At 47.3% G+C, this 22,898-nt stretch overlaps 1 protein-coding gene across 4 annotated transcripts in view; it reads right to left on the bottom strand.

Annotated features, from left to right (window-relative positions):
• MARK1 (microtubule affinity regulating kinase 1) overlaps window positions 1–17,962 on the bottom strand; it is a 492,874-nt gene extending 474,912 nt beyond the window's left edge. For 3 of the 4 annotated variants that reach the window (XM_078649807.1, XM_078649809.1, XM_078649808.1), the window contains exon 1: window positions 17,618–17,864. In XM_078649807.1, coding sequence (XP_078505933.1) covers window positions 17,618–17,668 — 51 coding nt within the window. In that variant the 5' untranslated portion in view covers window positions 17,669–17,864. Of the gene's footprint in view, window positions 1–17,617 lie in introns of all 4 variants that reach the window. The other variant, XM_078649810.1, reaches the window with a different exon arrangement.
• Between the last annotated feature and the right edge of the window lie 4,936 nt (window positions 17,963–22,898).

Genomic DNA, 22,898 nt, shown 5'->3' with positions numbered 1-22,898 from the left:
AATTTAAGGAAGTGTACCAACGTTATCACACATGGTATTTATCAGGTGTGATAGACCCCACCACTTATAAATGCAACCTTTGCAATCATGGTTTAAGGGACCGCCTAAACTCAGGCCCCAAGAGAGGTGTTCAGCCTTTAGTTGTCGGTAATTACCACCAGATGTCACACTAATTACCATGAATGCCCCTTAACTGGATTACCAAGCATTTTCACTGCTACACTGTGGCCCTGGTTCCAAGTTTGTCAGAATCCAGGTGCTTTTTAATCGCACCATATAAGCAACGATACTCTGGGGTACGTTATTTATTGGGTGCGGTTAGTAGAACCTATTCTGAGTTTTTGGGACTAACAAGCGGATTTTGGTTCCTTCTACACTAAAATGCACATGGTACAGTAAATACTGTACACTTCCCCCGTTACATTCCTGCAGGTTTGACTTGCTGAAATTTCACCAAATGTGAGATATTTAACACACCCGGCAATTACTGGATACAGTAAACAACACCCAACATGGAATTCCGTTCCCTACGTAAACACAGCTATAAGCAGGAGTAGGAAAATTACGACCAACTCATTATCAGGGCCTGCGAATAAAAGTTACTTTTTGACATGATCTACTTCCTCAAGACAGGTATGCTTCGAGTCAATGAAAGTGCCCAACATCAGAAGTTCAAAAGTTGTGGGAAAATTCCAGCATTATCAACCTAGGACGCAACAGAAGACCCAAGCATGACAGGTATATTCCAGCAATCATATATCCTAGTAACTGCCATGGAGCCTTCAAAGAGCATAACTCTCAAAGAAATCCATACAGCCAACACACATGCCCACCTCCATCATCTCATTTTAAACATATATTTTCAATAGCTGCTAAAAAAAGACGCTAGCGCCAAATTATCTTCTACAAGGAAAAACCTGAAACTCACTTAGGAAAATTAAACAGCCTTGTGCTTTTTTCCTTACTGTAGTCTCGATTCCTCTAGAATCAAAATGTTGCAGAGACGATGGGGCATCCTATCTAATTTAACACAAAGCAGTTTAAACCCTTAGAGTGGATGACTCGGACCTAACTGGTGGACAATATAAAGGGTGAATACAATGGAGTTAAATGATGATACACCTTCCAAATGGCGCTCTGGCATGGACTGGTGTGTGAATCATTAGGAACTAATCTATGTGGCACAGGGATATCCACGGAAGGATGGAAAAATATGAGGCAAGTGATGGTCATATTATGGCCTGTATAAGCTATGTTGTATGAAACACGTGAGAATGACTTCTTTTATTATGACAGTACTTTGTGCATAGTTTTGCCTCGCTCTTTTAAAAATATTAGAATTTGACATTTAAAAAAATGCTGATACACGTACTACACTGTGAAAGAGTTTCCATTGGTACCTATGGGCACTGGATTTGTAGGTGCCGAGGAAGGCCCTCCTCATATATCCCAGAGAGGACGTATAGGTGTCACGCAAGGTTCTCTGTGGTGTATTCTGACGTGACTGGACTGATGCCAGAATCGTGCTACAGAAACCCTGGCATGAAAGGGGTAGAGCAACCATGAACATGAGGTCTTTTCTGGCACACAAAGAAAGTGAATGATACTCACAGCCACTCAGGTTTTGGAAAAACAGTCCCCACACTGGTGGGGTTTGACAGTGAGGGTGACCAGTGGCTTCAATGTCCAACAAGTGGTGGGTGGTGTGTCGCTCTTTTTTAGTAACATAGTCTCCCAAGAGGTTGTGCTGGGCAGCTAACTTTCCATTGCACACATTACAAACACATCAAATTGGCCCGTGAATTTGATCGAAGAGCTTGTAATTTTCGAGGGCGTTGGGAATCAACGAGCTCTAGTGAGCACAGATCTTATTTCAAAATTTTGAGAAAAATATCAGTCGTAATAGAATTAGAATATCTCCTTGCATCCGCCACACAGCACCTACCAGTAGGCAAACTCAACATAAACATATTTCATTGCTGTACGTTTGATATGAAAACTGTTATAATTCATAAACTGCGACATTGTTAACTGTCACATTGGCTCAACAGAAGAGAAACTTCAATGAAAATAAGTTTGCATACTGAGTTGTGCATTTAAAGGTTCACTACAATGAGATAAGCAATTTATACGTAAGGAAGAAAATTGTTCATATTGTGGAAAAGTAAATTTTGCCATGTTCTGTGTCCCTACGTGTCATCCATCATATGTTATGTGTGCATGATTAAATATGCATATGCATTCCCCATGTTCGATTAATGACGCAATTACAGTTGTGTCCACCTCTAGTATGCCAGTTTCCAGTCCTCGTGAATACTACGAATATCAGGCCTATGTAAAGCTACGTTGCCACGTTTCTCAGTGTGCACGTTATTCTATTATAAAGTCCCCGTTTCTAGGCCTCAAAAGGGCCTGGACACCAGATTCAGCTCCTGTCTCCTGAAGCCTCGCTGAGGAGCGATACAGCCCCCACCTGTATCCTCGACCCTTCACTTACTTCCTGCCTCGCAGTGCCCGGCTCAGTCTCTGAGTCTGCCAAGAATATGTTATGATTCCAGTTATCAGTTCAGTCCTCCTTCTCTGCATTCCTAAGCTACTGAACTGCATCAATAGTTCCCGTCATTGTCTAGCCTTCACGTCTCCACGTTAGAGAAATACTGCATTTAATGGTCATTTAATATTCTTCATCACGCACTACATGTAGAATAATGCATGGTCCAGTCTTAGAATCAAGTTAGCCTTTCCCCTCCTGACTTCTAGTTTATATCAACATGTTCTCTAAACATCAGATACTAGATACTGTTTAGGTACATGTCGCCCTGACTCTCCAGACTTCAGTCTCTGCTCCTAGCACAGAGTTCGTAGCCCCCAGCTTCTCCTAGTAACACGTCACTGCTAGTTTGCGCGCACCATCAGGTTAGAGGTCCCGGCTCCTTAGGTAGCCCCCTCCAATGGTTTCCGCCCCATTCATGACATATTCTGTTACGTTTGCATCACATGTCTATGTATACGCCCCGTTACACCTCTTTTCGCCCTTATCTTTTGCGACTGCTACGCGTCACGCCTTCTGCTCCACCCACTGCTACGCCTACTGCAATGTAATGCTATGTGTTTGCGTTATGTATATATGCTCATGTATTGTTATTAAAAGTCAGCGCACTCATCCCAGATCCAGCCCCAGCAGCTGCTGGGCCCTGTCATTCTATTCCTATGCAGGTCGTCCTGTTCCTGTCCTTATGCTGTAATAAACCTGCAAAACTCCCACTACCTCGAATCTTGACTCTTATTTTATTGAGCTATCTGTTATTCATTCATGCACTCAAAAATAGGGTATTATTTATTTATTTACCACATAATGGCGCCCGAATAGGGACTTGCCCTTTCCCCACGCGTCGGTGAAGCCACGCCGACCCCCAGACCCTCTGCAGTCGTGACGGAACTCTTCTGCGCACCGGCAGATATTTCTGCTTCAAGTATCCCTCAGGCCCACGGAGGAGACGGAGGAGGCGGTCCAGCATCCAAACGAGACGGTGGAGGAACGCGGCGAGTCCCGACCAGAGCCCAAGCCAAGAGTCCAAGGTCCGAGGTATCCGGAGGTCCACCCGTAACTAAAGTCCGAAGTCCGTCGTCGTCGTAGCAGTCCAGTCCGATCCGAGGCCTTCCGTTCTTGCTGCCCGGTGAGTACCATTACTGGGGTAGTATCTAGACAGGGTCAATCTAAATTGACTCTGGTCCGTGGGTTGGTGGTACACAGACTCACAAACGAAGTGTTCACCTAGGTGGATACGGGTCTTGATGCGTCCCTTTATGGGACCGGTATGTTCCGTACTGTTTCAGCAGTGCATCCAGTAACTCTAGTCTGTTCCGTTCTCGAGAAATTCTTGTGTTTCTGTTCTCAGTATTCCAGGTAATATTCTGTCCGAACTGTTATGTTATGATGTTGTTCAATGTATTTCCAATGTCGTGGTATGCCTGAATTGTTCTCCAAATTGTTATTGTTTCTCGTGTATTGTATTGTGTTCCGATTCAAGTTTACAATGTCTCTCTTTTCGAGATTACGTCAGCTAAAAACTAGAAAAGGTTTGTTAGAAGAAGCAGTTCCTGTTCCGCCGAGGGACAGTCCAGGTCACTTTATGTATCAGAAGCATGGCATAAGCGCCATATTGTATCTAGATTTATGGGTAGAGTATACCAAACAGTTAGAAGAAAAGTATAGATGGCCCGTATCGGGTACATGGGATGCCGAGTGCATCATGCGAGTAGAAGAAGCATTATGGAAAAAGAAAGCCAGACAGTCACAGAAAGATGCCATCGAGTTATGGCGCAAAGAAGCTCATAAAAGAACCGAAAAAGAAATCAGAAAGTCAGAATTAAGTAGAGAATCCTTGGAACGAGCCCAAGAAAGGGAATTAATCGAGATAGGTGAACAAGTCAAAGCCGAACAGTCAGACAGACAGAGGCATGCCCTTATTAGGGGTATGTATCCTCTCCTTGCCGAGGGCTTGCCAAAAGCGACCCCAGAGGCATCCAGTAATTTCCCGCCACCATTAGTTCCGACCAAGCTACGTCACAAACAGACCGCAGCTGATATTTTTATTTCGTCCTATTTGGACGACACAGTCCCAGAATATGCAAATCCTGTTCGCGCTCCACCAGTCCCTGTAAATCAGGCACTTCCCGCTCCTCCAGACACCGGAGTACCTGTTACGGTACCCCCGGTCCAGCCCGTCATACAAGTCCAGCCTACATTTCCATTTCCCACTCTGCCAGGACGAAGAGCCTCAGTAGACGACTCTAGTTTAGGGGCCGCAGGGGGAGGTACTCCTCAAACCCCGCCGCCACACAAGCGTTTAACGACAGCCGAATTACATGCACAAGCGTCACAGCGTACGCCCAGACATCAGACTGTAGCAGAAATAAGAAAATCCCTTGCCGAATGCTGTTATGATCCAGTCCCAGGCGAGGATAATATGGTTTTATATTCATTCCGCGTAAGAAAGGTGGCCGAGTATCTAGTCACCTTACCGAATATGAAAGAAGATCTAGACAGAATATATCGTTTCATCCGTACAGGGGATGATCCAGAAAGTATTAGCGAGGCCATGTCTCAAAGGAAAGCCGAGATCCAGCTCATGATATTAAAGTTTCTGATCAATTGTCTAATAAGAGAACAAGATTACCCGTCTAAAGATCCGGCCGAAATGAAAACCCTGACAAGGTGGAGTGATAATATAGCCGAGGGTAAACACAAGACCGTCGGTGCTATGGAGAGTATGTACAAGAAAATCCGTAGAGAAATAATAAAGATACACGAACAACGTAAAGCAGCACAAGTAAGCGAGAAAGAAAGTAACTCTGATACTGAAGAGATAGAGGACGAGAATTCCGCCAGAATAGCGTATGTAGGAAAATCTAGATTTCCAGATCGCCATTTACGCCTAGAACACAAGTCTATTTTTCATTCTCCAGCACCAGAACAAGGTTCACTAGAACAAGTATTCCAAGCTACCGATCACATTCTGAAATCACGAATCGGTTACAGTGAGTTAAGTACCATGCATGAACAAGAACTAGCCCGATCAGCAGTCCGATGGATTACTGATTCTACCACTTTTCCAGACGAAATAGTGGCACAAATGTTTCTGAAAATGCCCCCAGCCGAGCAACGACTGGTGGGTATGTATATGATTCAGCACCTCATTACTTTGTATGAGGGTCAACACTCTGATCCAGGTCCGTTACATGATATCCTGAACGAGTTACTCCAGTATAGATGGAAAGGTCTAGGTACCGACTTAATTAGTGTCATTCTAGAACAGCGTCACAAATATAGAACGTTTCTGAACCCGCATTTTGTTCATGCCGCACCTCCAGAAAGTAAACCATTTTACATGGAGAGACAGAATCCGTTACGAGAAGTCCACCCAGTTAAAGGAACGGGTGGCGAAATGCAACGAGTGTTTGTTTACACTCCAATAACAAAGATGGAACTCCTCGAGATGAAGAAATTAATTCCCTGTCATGACAAAGATCCAGCAGGGTTCCATAGAGAATTAAAAGACATGCTCCGTATGGGAGAATACACTTACCCAGATATCATTAAAATGTTAAAGGTTCTGCTGCCCGCAGGGGTGTATGAAAAGCTAAAGGAAAAAGAATGGGAGGTGGGAGAGAAAAAGATCGATTGGGCAGTTCTAGAAGCTGAAGACAAGGCACGAGTACCAGGTACCGGTCTTGGAGATAAATGTAAAGAATTACCAGAATTATTAATACAAGTTCTACCCAGATTATTGACAACTAGAAAAGAAGACTGGGATGCAATCTCAGCCTGTAAACAGAAGCAAGAGGAAGATATTAGTGATTTTTATTCTAGGTTTGAAAAATGTTTCAGCATCAACAGTGGCCTCAAGACAAGTAGTGAGTCATACCCTCACCTTTTTGTTACTAAATTAGTCGAGAATTCAAGCCCACCAATTAAAAATCGAGTTCTGAAAGTCGAAAGTACCTGGCAAGCTAATACCCCGTCCCAGATGTTGCAGATGCTCCAATACCACCAGAATAGAATCAGAGAAGAGCAAGAACACGAGAGAAAACGTATGAAAGATACGAAAATGAAAGTACTAGTTGCACAATCTGTTCCTCAAGACAGTCAGAAGAGGGGTCCGAATCAAGCCAGTCATCCTGCAGCTCCCGTTAAAGGGAACTGCAATTATTGTAAACAGCCAGGTCATTTTATAAATGAGTGTGCAGTTCTGAAACACAACATAGCTACTGGTAAGACTAAAGAAAGACCACGTCCGCCTAGACAAGAACAAGTTTCACAGATTCCTCAGCCACAGAATGCACCACAGACAGTTACTGCACCGCAGCCTATTGCTGCAACACAGCATGTTACATCGCAGATGTACCAGTATGCACAGTCTGAGTATCCAGAGTACCAGCAGTATTCATGAAACAGCCTAGAGAGGGAGGTAGGCTTGCCTCTCATCGAGATACCTGTAGATCAAGAAGGTCCCTATGTTCACAGTCAAGTATTAGGGAAAGACAGAAAGTTCTTGATTGATACAGGGGCAAGTAGGACCACAATTAGTCATGCCGAAGTTCCAGGGGCTCCGCTCTCAGGCTCAAGAAATGTTTCCCTTGGATTTTCAGGAAAACCTATCGTAAATGAGATTTCAAAGCCAGTTTCTCTAGAAGTAGGTCCATTGTCCCGTACTACTGATCTGTTACTTACTAAGTCATGTCCAGAAAACCTATTAGGCATTAAAACACTGAAAGAGTTAGGTGCAGTTATATGCTGTTCCCCAGAGGGAATACGATTATTCCTACGTGACTTCAAGGGTCACTATGTATTACGAGATTTTGATTCAAGACTGTCTAATGTTCCGCAGCACTTATGGGCGCAAGGTCCAACTGATGTAGGTTACATGCAAATCACACCCTATCGTGTGACTCTCAAGCCAGGTGTAGTGTTACCACGAATCAGACAGTACAGATTGCCACCTGAGGCTGTAGCAGCCTTATCCAAAATTATTGACGAGCTTATTGCTCAAGGAGTGGTTGTAGAAACTGACTCCAATGTATGTAATTCTCCGATCATTCCAGTCATGAAACGTACTGATCCAAATGCACCCCCAGTATATCGATTAGTGATTGACCTACGAGAGCTTAATAAATGTATTATTCCGCAGTACCCAGTTGCCCCAGACATCTCTTCCCTATTAACGGCCATTGATTCCGAAGCCACGTTCTTCACTGTCATAGACCTCAAGAACGCATTTTTCAGTGTTCCTATTCATCCAGACAGCCAGTTCCTTTTCGGATTTTGTTTAAATGGAAGGAGCTATATGTTTACACGAGCTCCTCAAGGTTTCACAGAAAGTCCTAGTATTTACAGTCAAGCACTCAAGAGACAACTAGACAACATTCACATGCCAACTGACACTGCCCTGCTCCAGTATGTCGATGATCTACTGATCACAGCCCGTTCTGAACGTGCTTGCGAGCAAGCGTCCCTTACAGTCTTGTATTTCCTAGCCGAGATGGGGCACAAGGTGTCCCCTTCTAAGCTTCAATTCTGTGTCCAGCAAGTGGTATACTTAGGACACTTACTGTCCAAGAGGGGTAGGCAGTTGACACCAGACCGTATCCAGTTAATAGCGAGTCTTCCTCAGCCCAAGACCCAGAAGGAGGTACGTGCTTTTATCGGCCTTACTTCTTATTGTAGACAATGGATTCCTCAGTATGCATTTCTAGCCAAACCACTGATACAGTTAACGACACAGGAGGCAGCCGTATCGACTGTCCTCCCTTGGACATCTGAACATACACTTAGTTTCAATGAGTTGAAGAAAGCCCTATGCCAAGCTCCAGTCCTAGCGACACCGAACTACAGTAAGCCTTTTACACTTTTCGTTACTGAACGTGAAGGTACAGCATTATCTGTTCTCACACAAGATCAAGCAGGACAATACAAGCCTTGTGCTTATTTTTCGAGCACATTAGATCCTGTAGCCCAGGCTCTGCCTGCGTGCCTCAAGTCAGTTGCAGCCACAGCACTAGCTATCAGACAAAGTGATTCCATAGTCTTAGGACATACCTTGACAGTACAAGTTCCACACTCTGTGGAAGTTCTTTTAAACCGAACACAAACTCAGCACTTGACAATTGCACGTTTAACAGGTTATGAATTGACACTGTTCCAGCCACACATAGAAATCAGACGCTGCAACATTTTAAATCCTGCTACACTGTTACCATCAGTTACTTCGAATCCTGACCCACATGACTGTGTGGAAGTAGTTAACATTACGACAAAGCCAAGACAAGATCTGACAGATATTCCGTTACCAGACCCCGACCTGACACTTTATGTGGATGGTTCATGTATGAGAACAAGTACAGGAGAACTAGTCGCCGCGTATGCAGTGACTACCGACACCGAAGTTATTGAAACACACCGTATTGACACTCTGTCCGCTCAAGCAGCAGAGCTAGTTGCTCTGACACAAGCCTGCATACACGCCAAGAACTTGAAAGTTAATGTTTACACAGATTCACGTTACGCATTCGGAGTTGTACACGACTTCGGAGTGCTCTGGCAGGAGAGAGGTTTCATGACTTCTCATGGAACCAAGATTCAGCATGGTCTCCTTATTCAAGCTCTGTTAGATGCCATACACTTGCCGACATCTATCGCTATCATGAAGTGCAAAGCACATACGAAAGTTACTGACATTATTTCCCAAGGTAATGATCTAGCAGATCGCACAGCCAAGCTTACAGTACAGACTCTAGACATTCCAGTTAATCAGACACATACTCCAGATCCGACTACATGTATGACAGTTAAGGACCCTACACAAGATGTCATAGATATCCAGTTACATGCTACTCCTGAAGAAATCAAGAAATGGTCCGAACAAGGAGGGGTCCAGACAGATCAAGGATGGTTAACGAAGGGTAGAGCCACATGGTTTCTCCCCGACTCTATGGTTCAAGTCATCATTAATACCGCACATAGTCCAGCACATTTAGGAGAAAAAGCTATGTTAGACAGTATCCAGAACATTTGGTTCAACAAGCATTTACGAGCTGCAGCCAAGCAGAAAGTCCGTACCTGTATGATATGTTGTCAGTTTAATCCAGGTAAAAGTGTCCCGGTGGAACAAGGTGGATTCCAGCCCCCTGACCACCCTTTCGAAGTCCTCCAGATGGATTATATTCAGATGGAGCGATGTCGAGGTTTCAAGTACGTCCTTGTAGTTGTATGCGCTTTGTCCAGGTGGACAGAAGCATATCCAGTTCCAGATTACACAGCCGCGACCACTGCCAAGCAGTTGGTTCGTGAGTTCTTCCCCCGTTATGGACTCCCTAGAGTCGTATATTCTGACAACGGCCAGCCATTCTCCTCAGAGTTAATGAAGCACGTTTCCCTTTTGTTAGGGTACCAGTGGAAGTTTCATTGTGTACGCCATCCTGAAGCAGCCGGTCTCGTAGAAAGACATAACCAGACCCTGAAAATCCGAATCGCCAAAGTGTGTAAAGAAAAAGGTGTGGACTGGCTAGTAGCTCTGCCAGTTGCTTTATTTTATATGCGTATGGTCGCACATTCCAGATCAGGTCTGTCCCCGTATGAGGTCGTATTCGGCCGCCCCCCTAACATGTGGGGTACTCCTAGACCCCGAAGTATTACCGATGTTTCAAGTAATATGCTGACAGATTACCTAGCTTCCTTGATGTCTGCCCTCAACTCATGTCGTTCACAGGTTGCTGCCGCATTTCCAGACAATACCGAGGTGGCACCGCACGAAATCGTTCCAGGATCCATGGTGATGGTCCGCAACTTTGACAGATCAAGTCCGCTGGAGCCTCGTTGGAAAGAGCCCCGACAGGTCCTCCTCACCACCCGTACAGCCGTGAAGTTGGAGGGACGAAAAGGATGGATACACCTTTCTCATGTCAAACTTTTTAATGGACTGAAACCCGTCTTAAAGAACATTTCCCAGGATTTGAAGGATTGCCAAAGCATTGTTCTCAAGGACTGTCCCGCAAAAGACATTGCTACAACCCCTCCCCTGTTAGAGAAAACTCCACAACAGGAGTATAAACTCAAACTCCGGTCTAGTAAAATAAGTCAGCCAGTTTGATTGTCTAAGTCCTCCCCTAGGTGAAACGGTTAGACTGTTTCTGACATGTATAAAATAGACCCCCATAGTGAGAGAGTTAGTCAAAACTCAATCCGATGTATCGTTTTTCTATGTTTCACATTATTTCTCAGCCTTATGATTTCCTGCACCAGTTATGCATTTTTCTTGTATTTCCCAGTTCTTCATGTAAATAAGTCTGCTAATGCTACAGTAGAGCACACGTTTAGTGACCTGCCTCCTCATGAACTCTCTTACCGCCGCGCCATGCGAAATAACTCATTTATCCGTATGTTACATTACTCACACCAGACCAGCAATGCCACTAATTGTTGGGTGTGTGGTCGACTCCCCCCTTTCCAGACACCAAAGGGAGTTCTGCCACTTTTTCCTTATCCATTTTCACATAATGGTTCGTGTGGAGCATGGTCCACGTTAACGTCATCCTCAACAGATATGTCTTTTCTTAACAGTACATGTTTCCCAGACAAGCAAGGTCTTCCCCACAGAACAGGTTTAGATCTAGAAAATGAAGTTTACAATTTAGGTAATTATTCGTCGAATTTTATGGTCCTGAATGTCCAGTCTGATACTACTCCAGACTTACCTGCTATTTCAGTACTACCAGTCAAAGGCGAATTATGTGTCCGAAATAAGGGTTCTGTACATGTAGGACATAGTGATTGTACTACTATTGTCAAGTATAATGACAGTGGGAAATCTATTTTCAAAGCTTCACGTCATTCTTATTTTATTTGTGGTCAAACCGCATATGTTCGTCTGCCCCTCGATTGGGAGGGAACCTGTTACATTGCCTTCCTACTGCCACCTGTTTTCCTAGCCCCACCTGATTATCATAGAAACACACATCTAGTACACGTTAGACATAGAAGGGAGTCCCCAATTGTCGATTATACTGAAACTACTCTAGAACAGTATACAGATTTCAATAAAGGTTTCTTCTTCTTTATAGGCCCTGTCCAGAATAGTAAGTTAATCCGTAGATTAACCAGAACCCTTGAAGCTGTAGTAAATGAGACTGCCTCCGCTCTAGGTAACTTAACCGAAGAGCAATCTGCTATGAGATTTGTCGTTTTGCAGAATCGTCTCGTCCTTGACGTCATACTGGCCGATAGGGGCGGGGCCTGTAGAGTCATCGGATCTAGTTGCTGCATTTTCATTCCAAATAACGCGCCGTCTGTTTATTCAGCTATAACCAGACTCCATAAAATTGCCCATCTGTTACACCAAGATCCCGGCACCTGGACATGGTCCGGTTGGTTCTGGAATATAATTTCCGCATGGGGATGGAAAATATTGTCCTTTCTAGGTATTGCAGTAGCGATCATATTCAGCTGCTGCCTCTGTATACAATGTGGCCCTGCGATTTGCGGCATTTGTGCTACCTCTTGTATTCCTAGTCCCAAGCCCCGTTCTAAATCCCGTTCCAGGATAATTCGAGACGAGCAAATGATACTGTATGAAATGATAGATGGTATCATGAAAATTGATGTTTCCTAATGGAAACGTAGTGACAAGGAGGGAATGTGGAAAAGTAAATTTTGCCATGTTCTGTGTCCCTACGTGTCATCCATCATATGTTATGTGTGCATGATTAAATATGCATATGCATTCCCCATGTTCGATTAATGACGCAATTACAGTTGTGTCCACCTCTAGTATGCCAGTTTCCAGTCCTCGTGAATACTACGAATATCAGGCCTATGTAAAGCTACGTTGCCACGTTTCTCAGTGTGCACGTTATTCTATTATAAAGTCCCCGTTTCTAGGCCTCAAAAGGGCCTGGACACCAGATTCAGCTCCTGTCTCCTGAAGCCTCGCTGAGGAGCGATACAGCACCCACCTGTATCCTCGACCCTTCACTTACTTCCTGCCTCGCAGTGCCCGGCTCAGTCTCTGAGTCTGCCAAGAATATGTTATGATTCCAGTTATCAGTTCAGTCCTCCTTCTCTGCATTCCTAAGCTACTGAACTGCATCAATAGTTCCCGTCATTGTCTAGCCTTCACGTCTCCACGTTAGAGAAATACTGCATTTAATGGTCATTTAATATTCTTCATCACGCACTACATGTAGAATAATGCATGGTCCAGTCTTAGAATCAAGTTAGCCTTTCCCCTCCTGACTTCTAGTTTATATCAACATGTTCTCTAAACATCAGATACTAGATACTGTTTAGGTACATGTCGCCCTGACTCTCCAGACTTCAGTCTCTGCTCCTAGCACAGAGTTCGTAGCCCCCAGCTTCTCCTAGTAACACGTCACTGCTAGTTTGCGCGCACCATCAGGTTAGAGGTCCCGGCTCCTTAGGTAGCCCCCTCCAATGGTTTCCGCCCCATTCATGACATATTCTGTTACGTTTGCATCACATGTCTATGTATACGCCCCGTTACACCTCTTTTCGCCCTTATCTTTCGCGACTGCTACGCGTCACGCCTTCTGCTCCACCCACTGCTACGCCTACTGCAATGTAATGCTATGTGTTTGCGTTATGTATATATGCTCATGTATTGTTATTAAAAGTCAGCGCGCTCATCCCAGATCCAGCCCCAGCAGCTGCTGGGCCCTGTCATTCTATTCCTATGCAGGTCGTCCTGTTCCTGTCCTTATGCTGTAATAAACCTGCAAAACTCCCACTACCTCGAATCTTGACTCTTATTTTATTGAGCTATCTGTTATTCATTCATGCACTCAAAAATAGGGTATTATTTATTTATTTACCACAATATGATGACTAATACTGCGTTATCGACATTAAATATAAATATTTTAATATCATATTTGTGTTGCAGGGCAATGTACTTGTTGACCGTATTTCTAAAGCATGAACTCAGCGGCGAGGACGAGAGTTGCTGTACATCAATAATTGGTGGATGTGGAATGCTATAATACCATACATAATATACAATTTACTCTGTTTGTCTCAACATAGAAGAACTAAGACACATTTTAGCCCATTAAGTGCATTCCATCTGTACTACTTTTCCACAACACAAGTGATCTCTTGGGCGCTATGTTAAGCACTTCATCACATAGTTCCAAGTACCGCTCTTATTTTATTTGTAAAAGTTTCTTTAAAAATATTACGGATGCTCAATTTTAAAAAGATATCAACAGTTTCCGGACAGGACAATCAAAATAACAATGACTGACGTCATTAAAAGAATGAAAATCACTCAAAATACTCATGGGCCTGTAATTAAACTGAAAAAGACCCTACAAGCCAGTGACAAGGGTAAGCAACAGGATAAAGGGAAGAGTGCCCAAAGCCCTGAGCAAGACATTCTGGGTAGAAAATAGGGCACCCACAAGCAAGGCTGGCTGGCCATGGGACACTAGGGATAACACCCAGACCACACATTAGATAATCCTGGTAAGAACATCCGGCTTGCAAATTCAAGGCAGGCAATAAGACAGTGAAAGTGCACAGATCAATAAAATGGGCCCTGGCAGAATAAAATGAAATATATACCCACGAATGGCAACAAGGCGGGCGTAGGGGGGATACGCAACTCTAATATGTGGGTAATTCTGATTTTTTTTTTTTTAAAAGACACGTTGGAAATAGACAAAATGAGAATTAAATACCAAAACCGAAAACAACGGGACAAGCATATCAAGGACAGACAACAGGGCATATCTGAGAAATGACATCCAAAGGGCACTGTGGGGAGAAATTAGAGGTATCACATTCAAGACCCAAATGAGCCAGCAAACACTGTCCGAACCTAGACAGGGTGCAATATTGGCTAGCAAATAAGGCAAGCACATACATATCAGGCTTTACGGAAGGTGGCCAAAATCATAAAGGGAAACAACTATGGTAATAAACCAGTGCAACCAAATCCAAAACAGGACATGGACAGGCGAGTACCGAGCCCCAAAGAAAGATATTCAGGTTAGAGAACAGAGGCCAAGGGGCAGCTGAATGCCTTCAAATCATACACCAGGTCATGCTATTCTGAGGCAGGCATCAGGGTGGGTGCCCAAACAAAAAGGTGTCGATTCTGGGTGCATGCAGTCTTGACATCATCAGAAACAACAACAGAACAGCAGGGAGGGTTCACAAAACTATAGTGTGTATCATTTCATTAGAAAAAAAAGGCCGACAGACTTTCTACAGCAAGGTCTTTGTATACAGAAACCACTCCGTAATGCCAAGGACGGGCCTTGTGGTTACAGTGAGGAGGCGTTTAGCCACATCGGCCTCCTCGGATGCGCACCAAGTGTGAAGGTGAGGTCTGGACTGCTCCCGTTCCACTCAACAACTCTCCCAGCTACCCCCGGGTGTGCACAACGCCCAGGCGTCCCAGCTCACTGGCGGGCTGAGCTGTACGCCTGGGCATGTCTGGGGTACAGTATGAAACACAGCACTGCATTCGCTGCACATGAACGGCGAAGCCGTGCCCGCTGTCTGTGCTGGTGATGCAATCCTGAGAACGAATCCTAGAATGAATGGAGCCGTGAAGGGATGTTTACAGGAAAAGGGGGAAGGGCCGAGGAGGGGGCGTGTGGGCTGGCAGACATGCACTCGCACCTCTCAAGGCACGGTAGATTTAAAGGTGGCACAGGCTTGACGTCCATAAAAGGAGCTATCGTTTACGGTGTGCGAGTGGGTGACGAACCCTTGGCCGTATGACCTCCCTATCTTTCGGGGAGGGGGCGGGGGGGTCGAGCCGTAGCAGGGTGCATAAGGCTGCAGGGTAGGTGGGATGTTGTATGCAAACCCAGCACCCCTCCCCGGCTGTGAGCTCACAGCTTATATATAAATACCCCAGTAGACCAGCAGCCCCATGGCAGAGGAGGGGCCCTCATCCTGCCCCAACCACAGCCTCTCCATGGAAGGTGGGGCAAACACGGAGAATGAGATGGGCTGGAGGGGGCAGGCGGTAAAGGGTGCTGGCAAAAGGTTGGAGGTGCAGACCGGGCATCAAATCGAGGGTGTAGGATAGTAGGCATAGCCAAGGAGGGGCTATATGAGGCAGGCAGGAGAGGCTGCAGGTAACACGCACATATGCCAGGTAGCAAGCAAGAAGACGCTCAAGTATGCAGGCGAGAAAGCAAAGGCAATCCTGGGTGACGTGGGTTGAGTGAACTGGCTGGGAGTTGCGGAAAGGTTGCAATGGAAGCTGCAGGCCGGGAGGAGAGTCCATAGAAGGTTCCTACTGAAAGACAGGCAGGAGACGTTACAAGCAAAGGCAGGCCAGGGGAGTCTGCAAGGGGAGGCAGGCCAGGACAGAAAAGGTTATAAAGAGACAGGCCAGGAGAGGTAAAAAGAAGAGACAGGCCAGGAGAGGTAAAAAGGAGAGGCATGCCAGGGGAGTTTGCAAGGAGAGGCAAGGGGCCCACGTCTGTGCATAGCCTTCCCACTTAGGGCGAAAATACAATACACAAAAGTGATGGACAGAATGCGGAAAATTGTCAAACATTCACCCACAGTCACAGATCTGGCTTTAATCTATTGTTATTTTGCTCACCACACCGTTCCAGTTTAGACCCAGTCATATGCAAATGAGTCTTGACCTTGCTCCCCATGGGAACAGTCCAGCCCAATTTGCCAGGCCAGGTCCTACCTAGACCAGCATACAAGCATCCTGGGACTAGTTTCAGGGTGTCACCCTTAATCAGCCAGGCTAGCTTCAAACCAGAAACTGGGGTGACATGACGATCAAAATAACAATGGATCAAACCCAGATCTCTGACCAGGGGTGAGTGTTTGAAAAGTTTCAACACTCCCTCCATCATTTTATTTTGTGACTTTGCTATGCACGCCCTAAGTGGCTATGGATATGTCCAGACGTGGGTCTTTTGCTCACTGTGCCACTGGATTCAAGCTAGCCTGGATGATGAGGCGGTGATACCATGAAACCAGTCCCAGGATGCTTGTTTTCAGTCCAGGGAGGACCTGGCTTAGCAGTTCCGGCTGGACTGTTCCCACGGGTAGCAGGGCCAAAACTGATTTGCATTAGGCTGGGTCCAAACTGGATTGACTGGTGAGCAAATTAAAAATTGATTAAACCGGAGTCTGCAAGGAGTGGCAGGGCAGGTTAGAAGAGGTTACGATCAGAATCGGGTCAAAGGAGGCTAGAAGAAGGTCAGGGCAGGTTACAAGCAGCCTCCAGGGGAGGGTGCATAGAGAGTCAGGCCAGGCTTGAATGGAGATGCTGGGGAGGTTGCATGGAGAGTCAGGGGAAGCTGCACAGAGTTCATGGAGAGGTTTAGGAAGATAAACGAGGACGATAAGGTAGGTGAAGCAGGAGGAGGCAGCTTGGGAGTTGGGATGGAAACAGGCAGGGCCAAGGAACATGCAAGAAGAAACAGGCCAGGACAATCTTCAAGGAGAGGCAGCTGTAGAAGATTAAAAAAAAATGGCAGGCGGTAGAAGACTGCAACGACTGTCAGGTGTGGGGATCTTTTAAAAAGGAGAGGTCAAGAACAGGGTGTCTAGGACCTGGCTACAAGGCCAGGAAGGGTTAAGGAGGGTAATAAGACCAGTGAAGACCATAGCGGCCAGTTTGGGAGATAGGATTGAGACAGACAGACAGGCAGGAAGATACGCACACTAGGATCAGACTCCTGGAGCCTGGCATGGGGAGGTTGAAAAGTGAGACAGGCAGGGGCATGCTGGCCAGGACTCCGGCTAAGGGAGCTTGCAAGCTGTGGCTGTCCCGGGAGTTTCTGGTGACATACATGGCAGGGGATGCTGCCCACCAGAGTGTGTGAGGAGAGGCAGGCTAGGGAAGGTCGGAAGAGAGGGTGGCCAGGAGAGTTTGTGAGGAGATACATGCCAGGGGAGTTTAAAAGAGACCTGGGGAGACTACAAGGGGAAAACAACCGGCCATGAGAGCTCGTATTTACCAGGGGGTCGAAGGAGGGCAGAACACCCGGCCGAGGCCGGAGGTGACAGTTTAGCAGCCGGGATGGAGCCGCCAGGCCCCGCCCGGGTACTTACGTTCTCGGTGTCGCGCTCGTTGACGGTCGGCAATGGCGTCCTGGTGGACATCTTGTGCTGCGGGTCCGGGGCTCCGCGGCCTCTAGCCCCGGCGCCGGGCGGGCATACCGTGCCCCCGGGCTGCCCTGGCAGCTCCCTCGGCGTACACAACCCGCTCTCCGTCAGGCCGGGCGGCGCATCCCCCGGCGGCGGGCGGGCGGCCTGTGCCCTCGCTCCCAGCCTCGGCCCTTCCTCGGTCCCTAGCGCCGCCTCCGGGGCCCGGGCACCCGCGGCATCCCGGCCTCCGAGCGCAGTCCCCGGCCGGGGGTGGAGCCGCGGCCCGTCCGACGGAGCAGCAGATCCCGGCGGGCCTCACATAGCCCGGGCGGTCGGGTGGAAGGCGGCGGGCGGCTCTCCCTGGCGGCGGCGGCGGCGGCGGCTCCCTCCTCCGCGGCCCCCTCCTCGGCGTCCGTCCGGCTGCCCTCCTCCGCTCGCTCCAGGAAGAGGAGCCTCTACTTCCAGTGCGTGCTGCAGTGCGGGGGGCGGGGGACAGCAGCAGGCATGATGCAGCAGCGGCGGCCCCGGCCTGCCTGCTCCGGGCTCTGGGATCCCGCGGAATGGATGCCTCGCTCTGTCCCCGGGACTCCTCCCTCTCCGGGCCGCGCTATTGTGTGTCTAGCGCTGCCCGGCCGTCAGTCACCAGGAGCTGTCTCCCAGCCCCGGCCTGGGCATGAGCTGGGGGGCCCCGGGGGTGGCAAGGGTGGTACTCACCGGGGCAGGGGCTCTGACCCTGGGCTGCAACACACACCGACGCCCCGTCCCTTCCCAAGTCTCATACTAGTCATCTAAGCATTACAGGTGTCATTATAGCCTGTATTGGGGGTTATCAAGCAAAAAAGCCTGTTTAGACGCCTGCTCATCTGAAAGGCATGTAGGGTCGGGGTAGAGTCCGTTATATGCAACTCGCTGTCCCCATCTCAGTGGAGCAGGTGCAGTGGCCATTGGATCACATGAACGCCAATAGTAGTTATGTTTTTTCCCAACGTGGTAGGTGGTATTTTCTGGGTTGCAACACACACCGACGCCCCGTCCCTTTGGTGGCCTCATACTCATCTAAACATAATAAACATTACAGGTCTCAGTATAGCCCGTATTGTGGATTATCACCCGAGGAAGCCTGTTAAGACGCCTGCTCATGTGAAAGGCATGTAGGGTCGGGAGAGAGTCAGTTATATGCAAATCGCTGTCCCCATCTCATTGAAGCAGGTGCAGTGGCCAATGGATCAACTGGACACCAATAATAGCTATCTTTCATTCCCAACGTGGTATGTGGCATTTTATTGGCTTACTACATGCCCCGTGGCACTCTTTCTATTGCACTGACTGTCCCCAGACACACAGCCTTCTTGGGACTTTATTCCATGCACCCCACCTATTTTGCGAGACTGATTTTTGTTGTAGTCTATTTTTCCTCAAAATCTATTGATTTCCCCACTCTGGCATTCACTAAGAGGCTTTTCCATCAAGTTTATGTCACTGGACAACCTATCTACACCCCTGTCGTCTTGTGTGCGGAGAGGAAGCTGATTATATTTATTACCATGACTTTCTCCTCCTCCGCCTGCTGCAATCATAACAAGAGAATAATCCTGGCATCCGTACAGCTCTCAACATGCTGTTCCTAGAATCTCGAGAATCTCACTTCACGTTGCACAATAACGCAATCGTCCAGCAGATGCTTTTCCCCGAGGGGAAAAAGAACATTTGATGAAAGATTCTCCCTTATCTTTTTGCCAGCACGTTAAGATAATTTACTTTTAAGCATACAAAAACATTTTCAGAAACCCGTCATCAACACAGCAGAAAATCTGCTTACTTGACCAAGTGCAGCAATTTCTGGATTGCTGTTACACAAGTCTGGCTTGTGAAAATGCAACAGGTTTGATTGGCCTTGCAGTAATATGTAGATGTCAGTCGTTGCCTACACCATTGGAGCTTTCTCGCCAATACAATGTTTTGAGCAGCCAGCAGAGGACCAAAGGACGCAACTTCTGGTCTCCGATTATGGCTTTGGGGGGTGGCGGAGGGGGATGCGACCAGCTGGAGGTCTGCCCCTCCCGGGAAGTTTTGGGCCTGGGGCAGCCAGAACCCAGTGGGCTGGTTGGGCTCCCCTGGGTTAATTTGTGCTGGATTGGGCTAGTGTTGGGCTACTTTTGGGCTGGGTTAATAAATGACCGGCCATCTGAGGTCACGGGCGACCATTTGGTGGACTGTGACACAACAGCCGACGTGTGGGTTGTAGGGAGGTTCGTTTTTGTCCCTCCCTCCCCATAGGAAGCGGGGGGCAGTTTTTCCAGAATCCTCAAAGGTATTTTGGGGTCATTTATTTTTGAGCTATACCCTCTTTAATTTAGGTCGTGTTTTTGGGAATGGGTGCATGGGGGGGGGGGGAGTTTGTACTGGGGTTGTCGCTGGAAGCAGGTGCTGGTGTGGCTCGCAATGGTTATAGGGGGCGTTTTTTCCTGGGTCATTGTTGTACCGAAGAGTACAGTTACAGTTTATTGGTTGGGAAGGTCACTCTGGGAGCTTGCAGGAAGGGGAAGACCATAGGAAGTTTACGTAGTTAAATAGGTGATGAAAGGTTAGGAAATTTCAGGTTTTGAGGTTATAATTGTTGCAGGGGGAACCATTTTAGGGTAGGGGTGGGGGGGTAAGGTAGACGGACAATATTTAGTGAGGATTCCTTTTTTACGGCACAGGCCAATGGATTTTGGATGTAAGGTGCACCAGTTTCCAATAAAGTGGCCCTTTTCACATCAACAAGCTAGTCTGTGCTGCACCCCCTGTTAGCCCACTGGGAACTTGTTGCTATTACAGTGGTAATAGCAGCAACACTAACTTCATTGCCAACAACCATCACTTCCACCTTTACAGTATGCCTTTTAATTTTTTGGGAAAAACAATCATTCCACATGGCTACTCATGCACCAATGGTTTGCCAGAAACATTTGCAGGAATTACTAGAAAGTATGTGATATAACATATAGAAAGAATGAATATGTTCATCCCTACAAATAGGAAAAAATAGTAGGTTGTGCCACGTAACGTGAATGCAAGTTGAAGCTTTCTAAATGTGTTGGAGGTTGTCAATGAGTAGGTACCTTAGCATCCAGCTTACTACTTCTTCGTGGCCTCCAGTTCCTGCTTGTTCCAGCCTCATTCAGTGACGCATCCATTGCCTGGGATTTCCTGCCTATCGCTCTTCCCGCAAACAGAAGCCCCGTTCACCCCAGGACCTACTTAATGCAGGCCACAGCAGAATCGCTGGCGTGCCAAAGGCAAGCCTGTCCGCTCCTGGACCATGGCCAGCACCACGACCCTTGGCCTTCCAGCCCCTGCAGATACACCATGACCAAGCTCTACTCCCTTAACCCCACAGCAGACACTGCCACCACACTGACCCATGCTTCACGATAGGAACTTTCACCTTCACTCATTGCCACTTCACCTGCCACAGTAGACACACCAGCCCACCGACCAGCCCCACTCGAACACACCACAGACACCACCTGAACAAAATCACCAACTCACATGTGCCCTTGTAAACACACGCTCCCTATGTAAACACATCTCCGAGATTTGGGACCTCCTCTCCATCCTCACATCCGACATACTCTTAATCACTGAGACGTGGCTCAATCCCACTTCCGCGCCTGATATCGTCACCGCAATACAAACAGGATACAAGATTACCCACCACAACAACAAGCCTGGTGGAGGGATCACCATCATACACAAGGAATTCTTCCAATGCGCCACTGCAAATGACATCCCCCCCCAGTCATGGAACACCTCAACTTCCGACTCCAAACAGACAGCAAATCATGAGCGCCCTCGACTACCGTTCTCCAGGACTATGTCCAACCTTCTGCAACTTCATTGCCGACTTCTTGCCCCCTCGCCATAGACTCCAAAAACGACATTTTCTTCAACAAACTCAACTTCCATCTCAACAACCACAATGACATCAACACTACCAACCTCTTCAACAGTATGAAAAGCATCAAACTCCTCCATGAACACCCCAAGCCACACACTAGACCGCATCTTCACCTCTGGTGACTGCACCAGGTACAACCACACCACGAAACTCACCTGGACTGACCACTCCATTGTCCACTTCAACATCACCAGCTCAAGGACCAATAACTCTCCTCACATCTGGAATGGAACCTCCTACTCTGTTCTCCTCCCAATCTGGATTCCTCAGCACATAGACAGCCCTCATCGCGGCTACTAACAACATCCAAGCCCTACTCGACTGAGGAGAGACTGCGGCTCTGATCCTCCTAAACCTCTAGCTACCCTTGGATACAGTCTCCCTCCACACTCTCATCACAAAGCTGCACAACATAGGCATCCAAGGAGCTGTTCTCTGGTGGATCGCCCCTTCCTCCACAAGGAGAACGCAAAAAGTCCCCCTTCACCTCTGAACCTAAGGAAATCATCTGTGGAGTACCCTAAGGATCCTCACTCAGTCCCACCCTAGTCAACACTTATATGACACCTCTGGACAGCATCACCAAAACACACGGACTCAACATCATATCATACGCCGATGACACACAACTCATCCTTTCCCTCTCCAAAGACACCACAATGACCAACTTCAACAACTGCATGACAGTCATCGCCAATTGGATGAAGGGCGAATGCATGAAGCTCAACTGACAAGACAGAGGTACTGTTTTTCGGAAACAGAAGCTTCCCATGCCACACACCCTGGTGGCCCTCACAACTTGGACCTACTCCTACCCCGACTGACAACACGAGGCTCCTCAACATCAGTCTGGACCACAAGCTAACCATGACGATTCAGGTCAACTGTCTCCTTCTCCTGCTTCTTAATCCTTCGCATGCATCATGAAATATTCAAATGGCTACCCCAAAACCCAAGAAGCTCCATCACCCAGGTCATCACCTCCAGCCGATTGGACTACGGCAACACTCTAGGCAGGGATCACAGATGACCTCCGACGACTACACACCATACAGAACGCAGCAGCCGTACTCGTCCTGGACCTCACTAGACAAACCAACATCACCCCCTACTTTAAGGAATGCCACTGGTTCCCTGTACAGTAAAGATGCCAGTTCAAGCTCTTGACCCATGCATACATGGCCCTACACAACTGTGGACCCACCTAATCGAACTACTGCATGTACTTCCATCAACCCCCTAGACACCTCCATTCCGTGTACCTTTCTCTAACACTGCCCCCGCATCCAACGTAGCAGCATA

Source organism: Lissotriton helveticus, chromosome 6, assembly GCF_964261635.1.
Source record: "Lissotriton helveticus chromosome 6, aLisHel1.1, whole genome shotgun sequence".
NCBI lineage: Eukaryota > Metazoa > Chordata > Amphibia > Caudata > Salamandridae > Lissotriton > Lissotriton helveticus.
The sequence above is the reverse complement of the archived record's forward strand: the minus strand, read 5'-3'. Positions and strand labels throughout refer to the sequence as shown.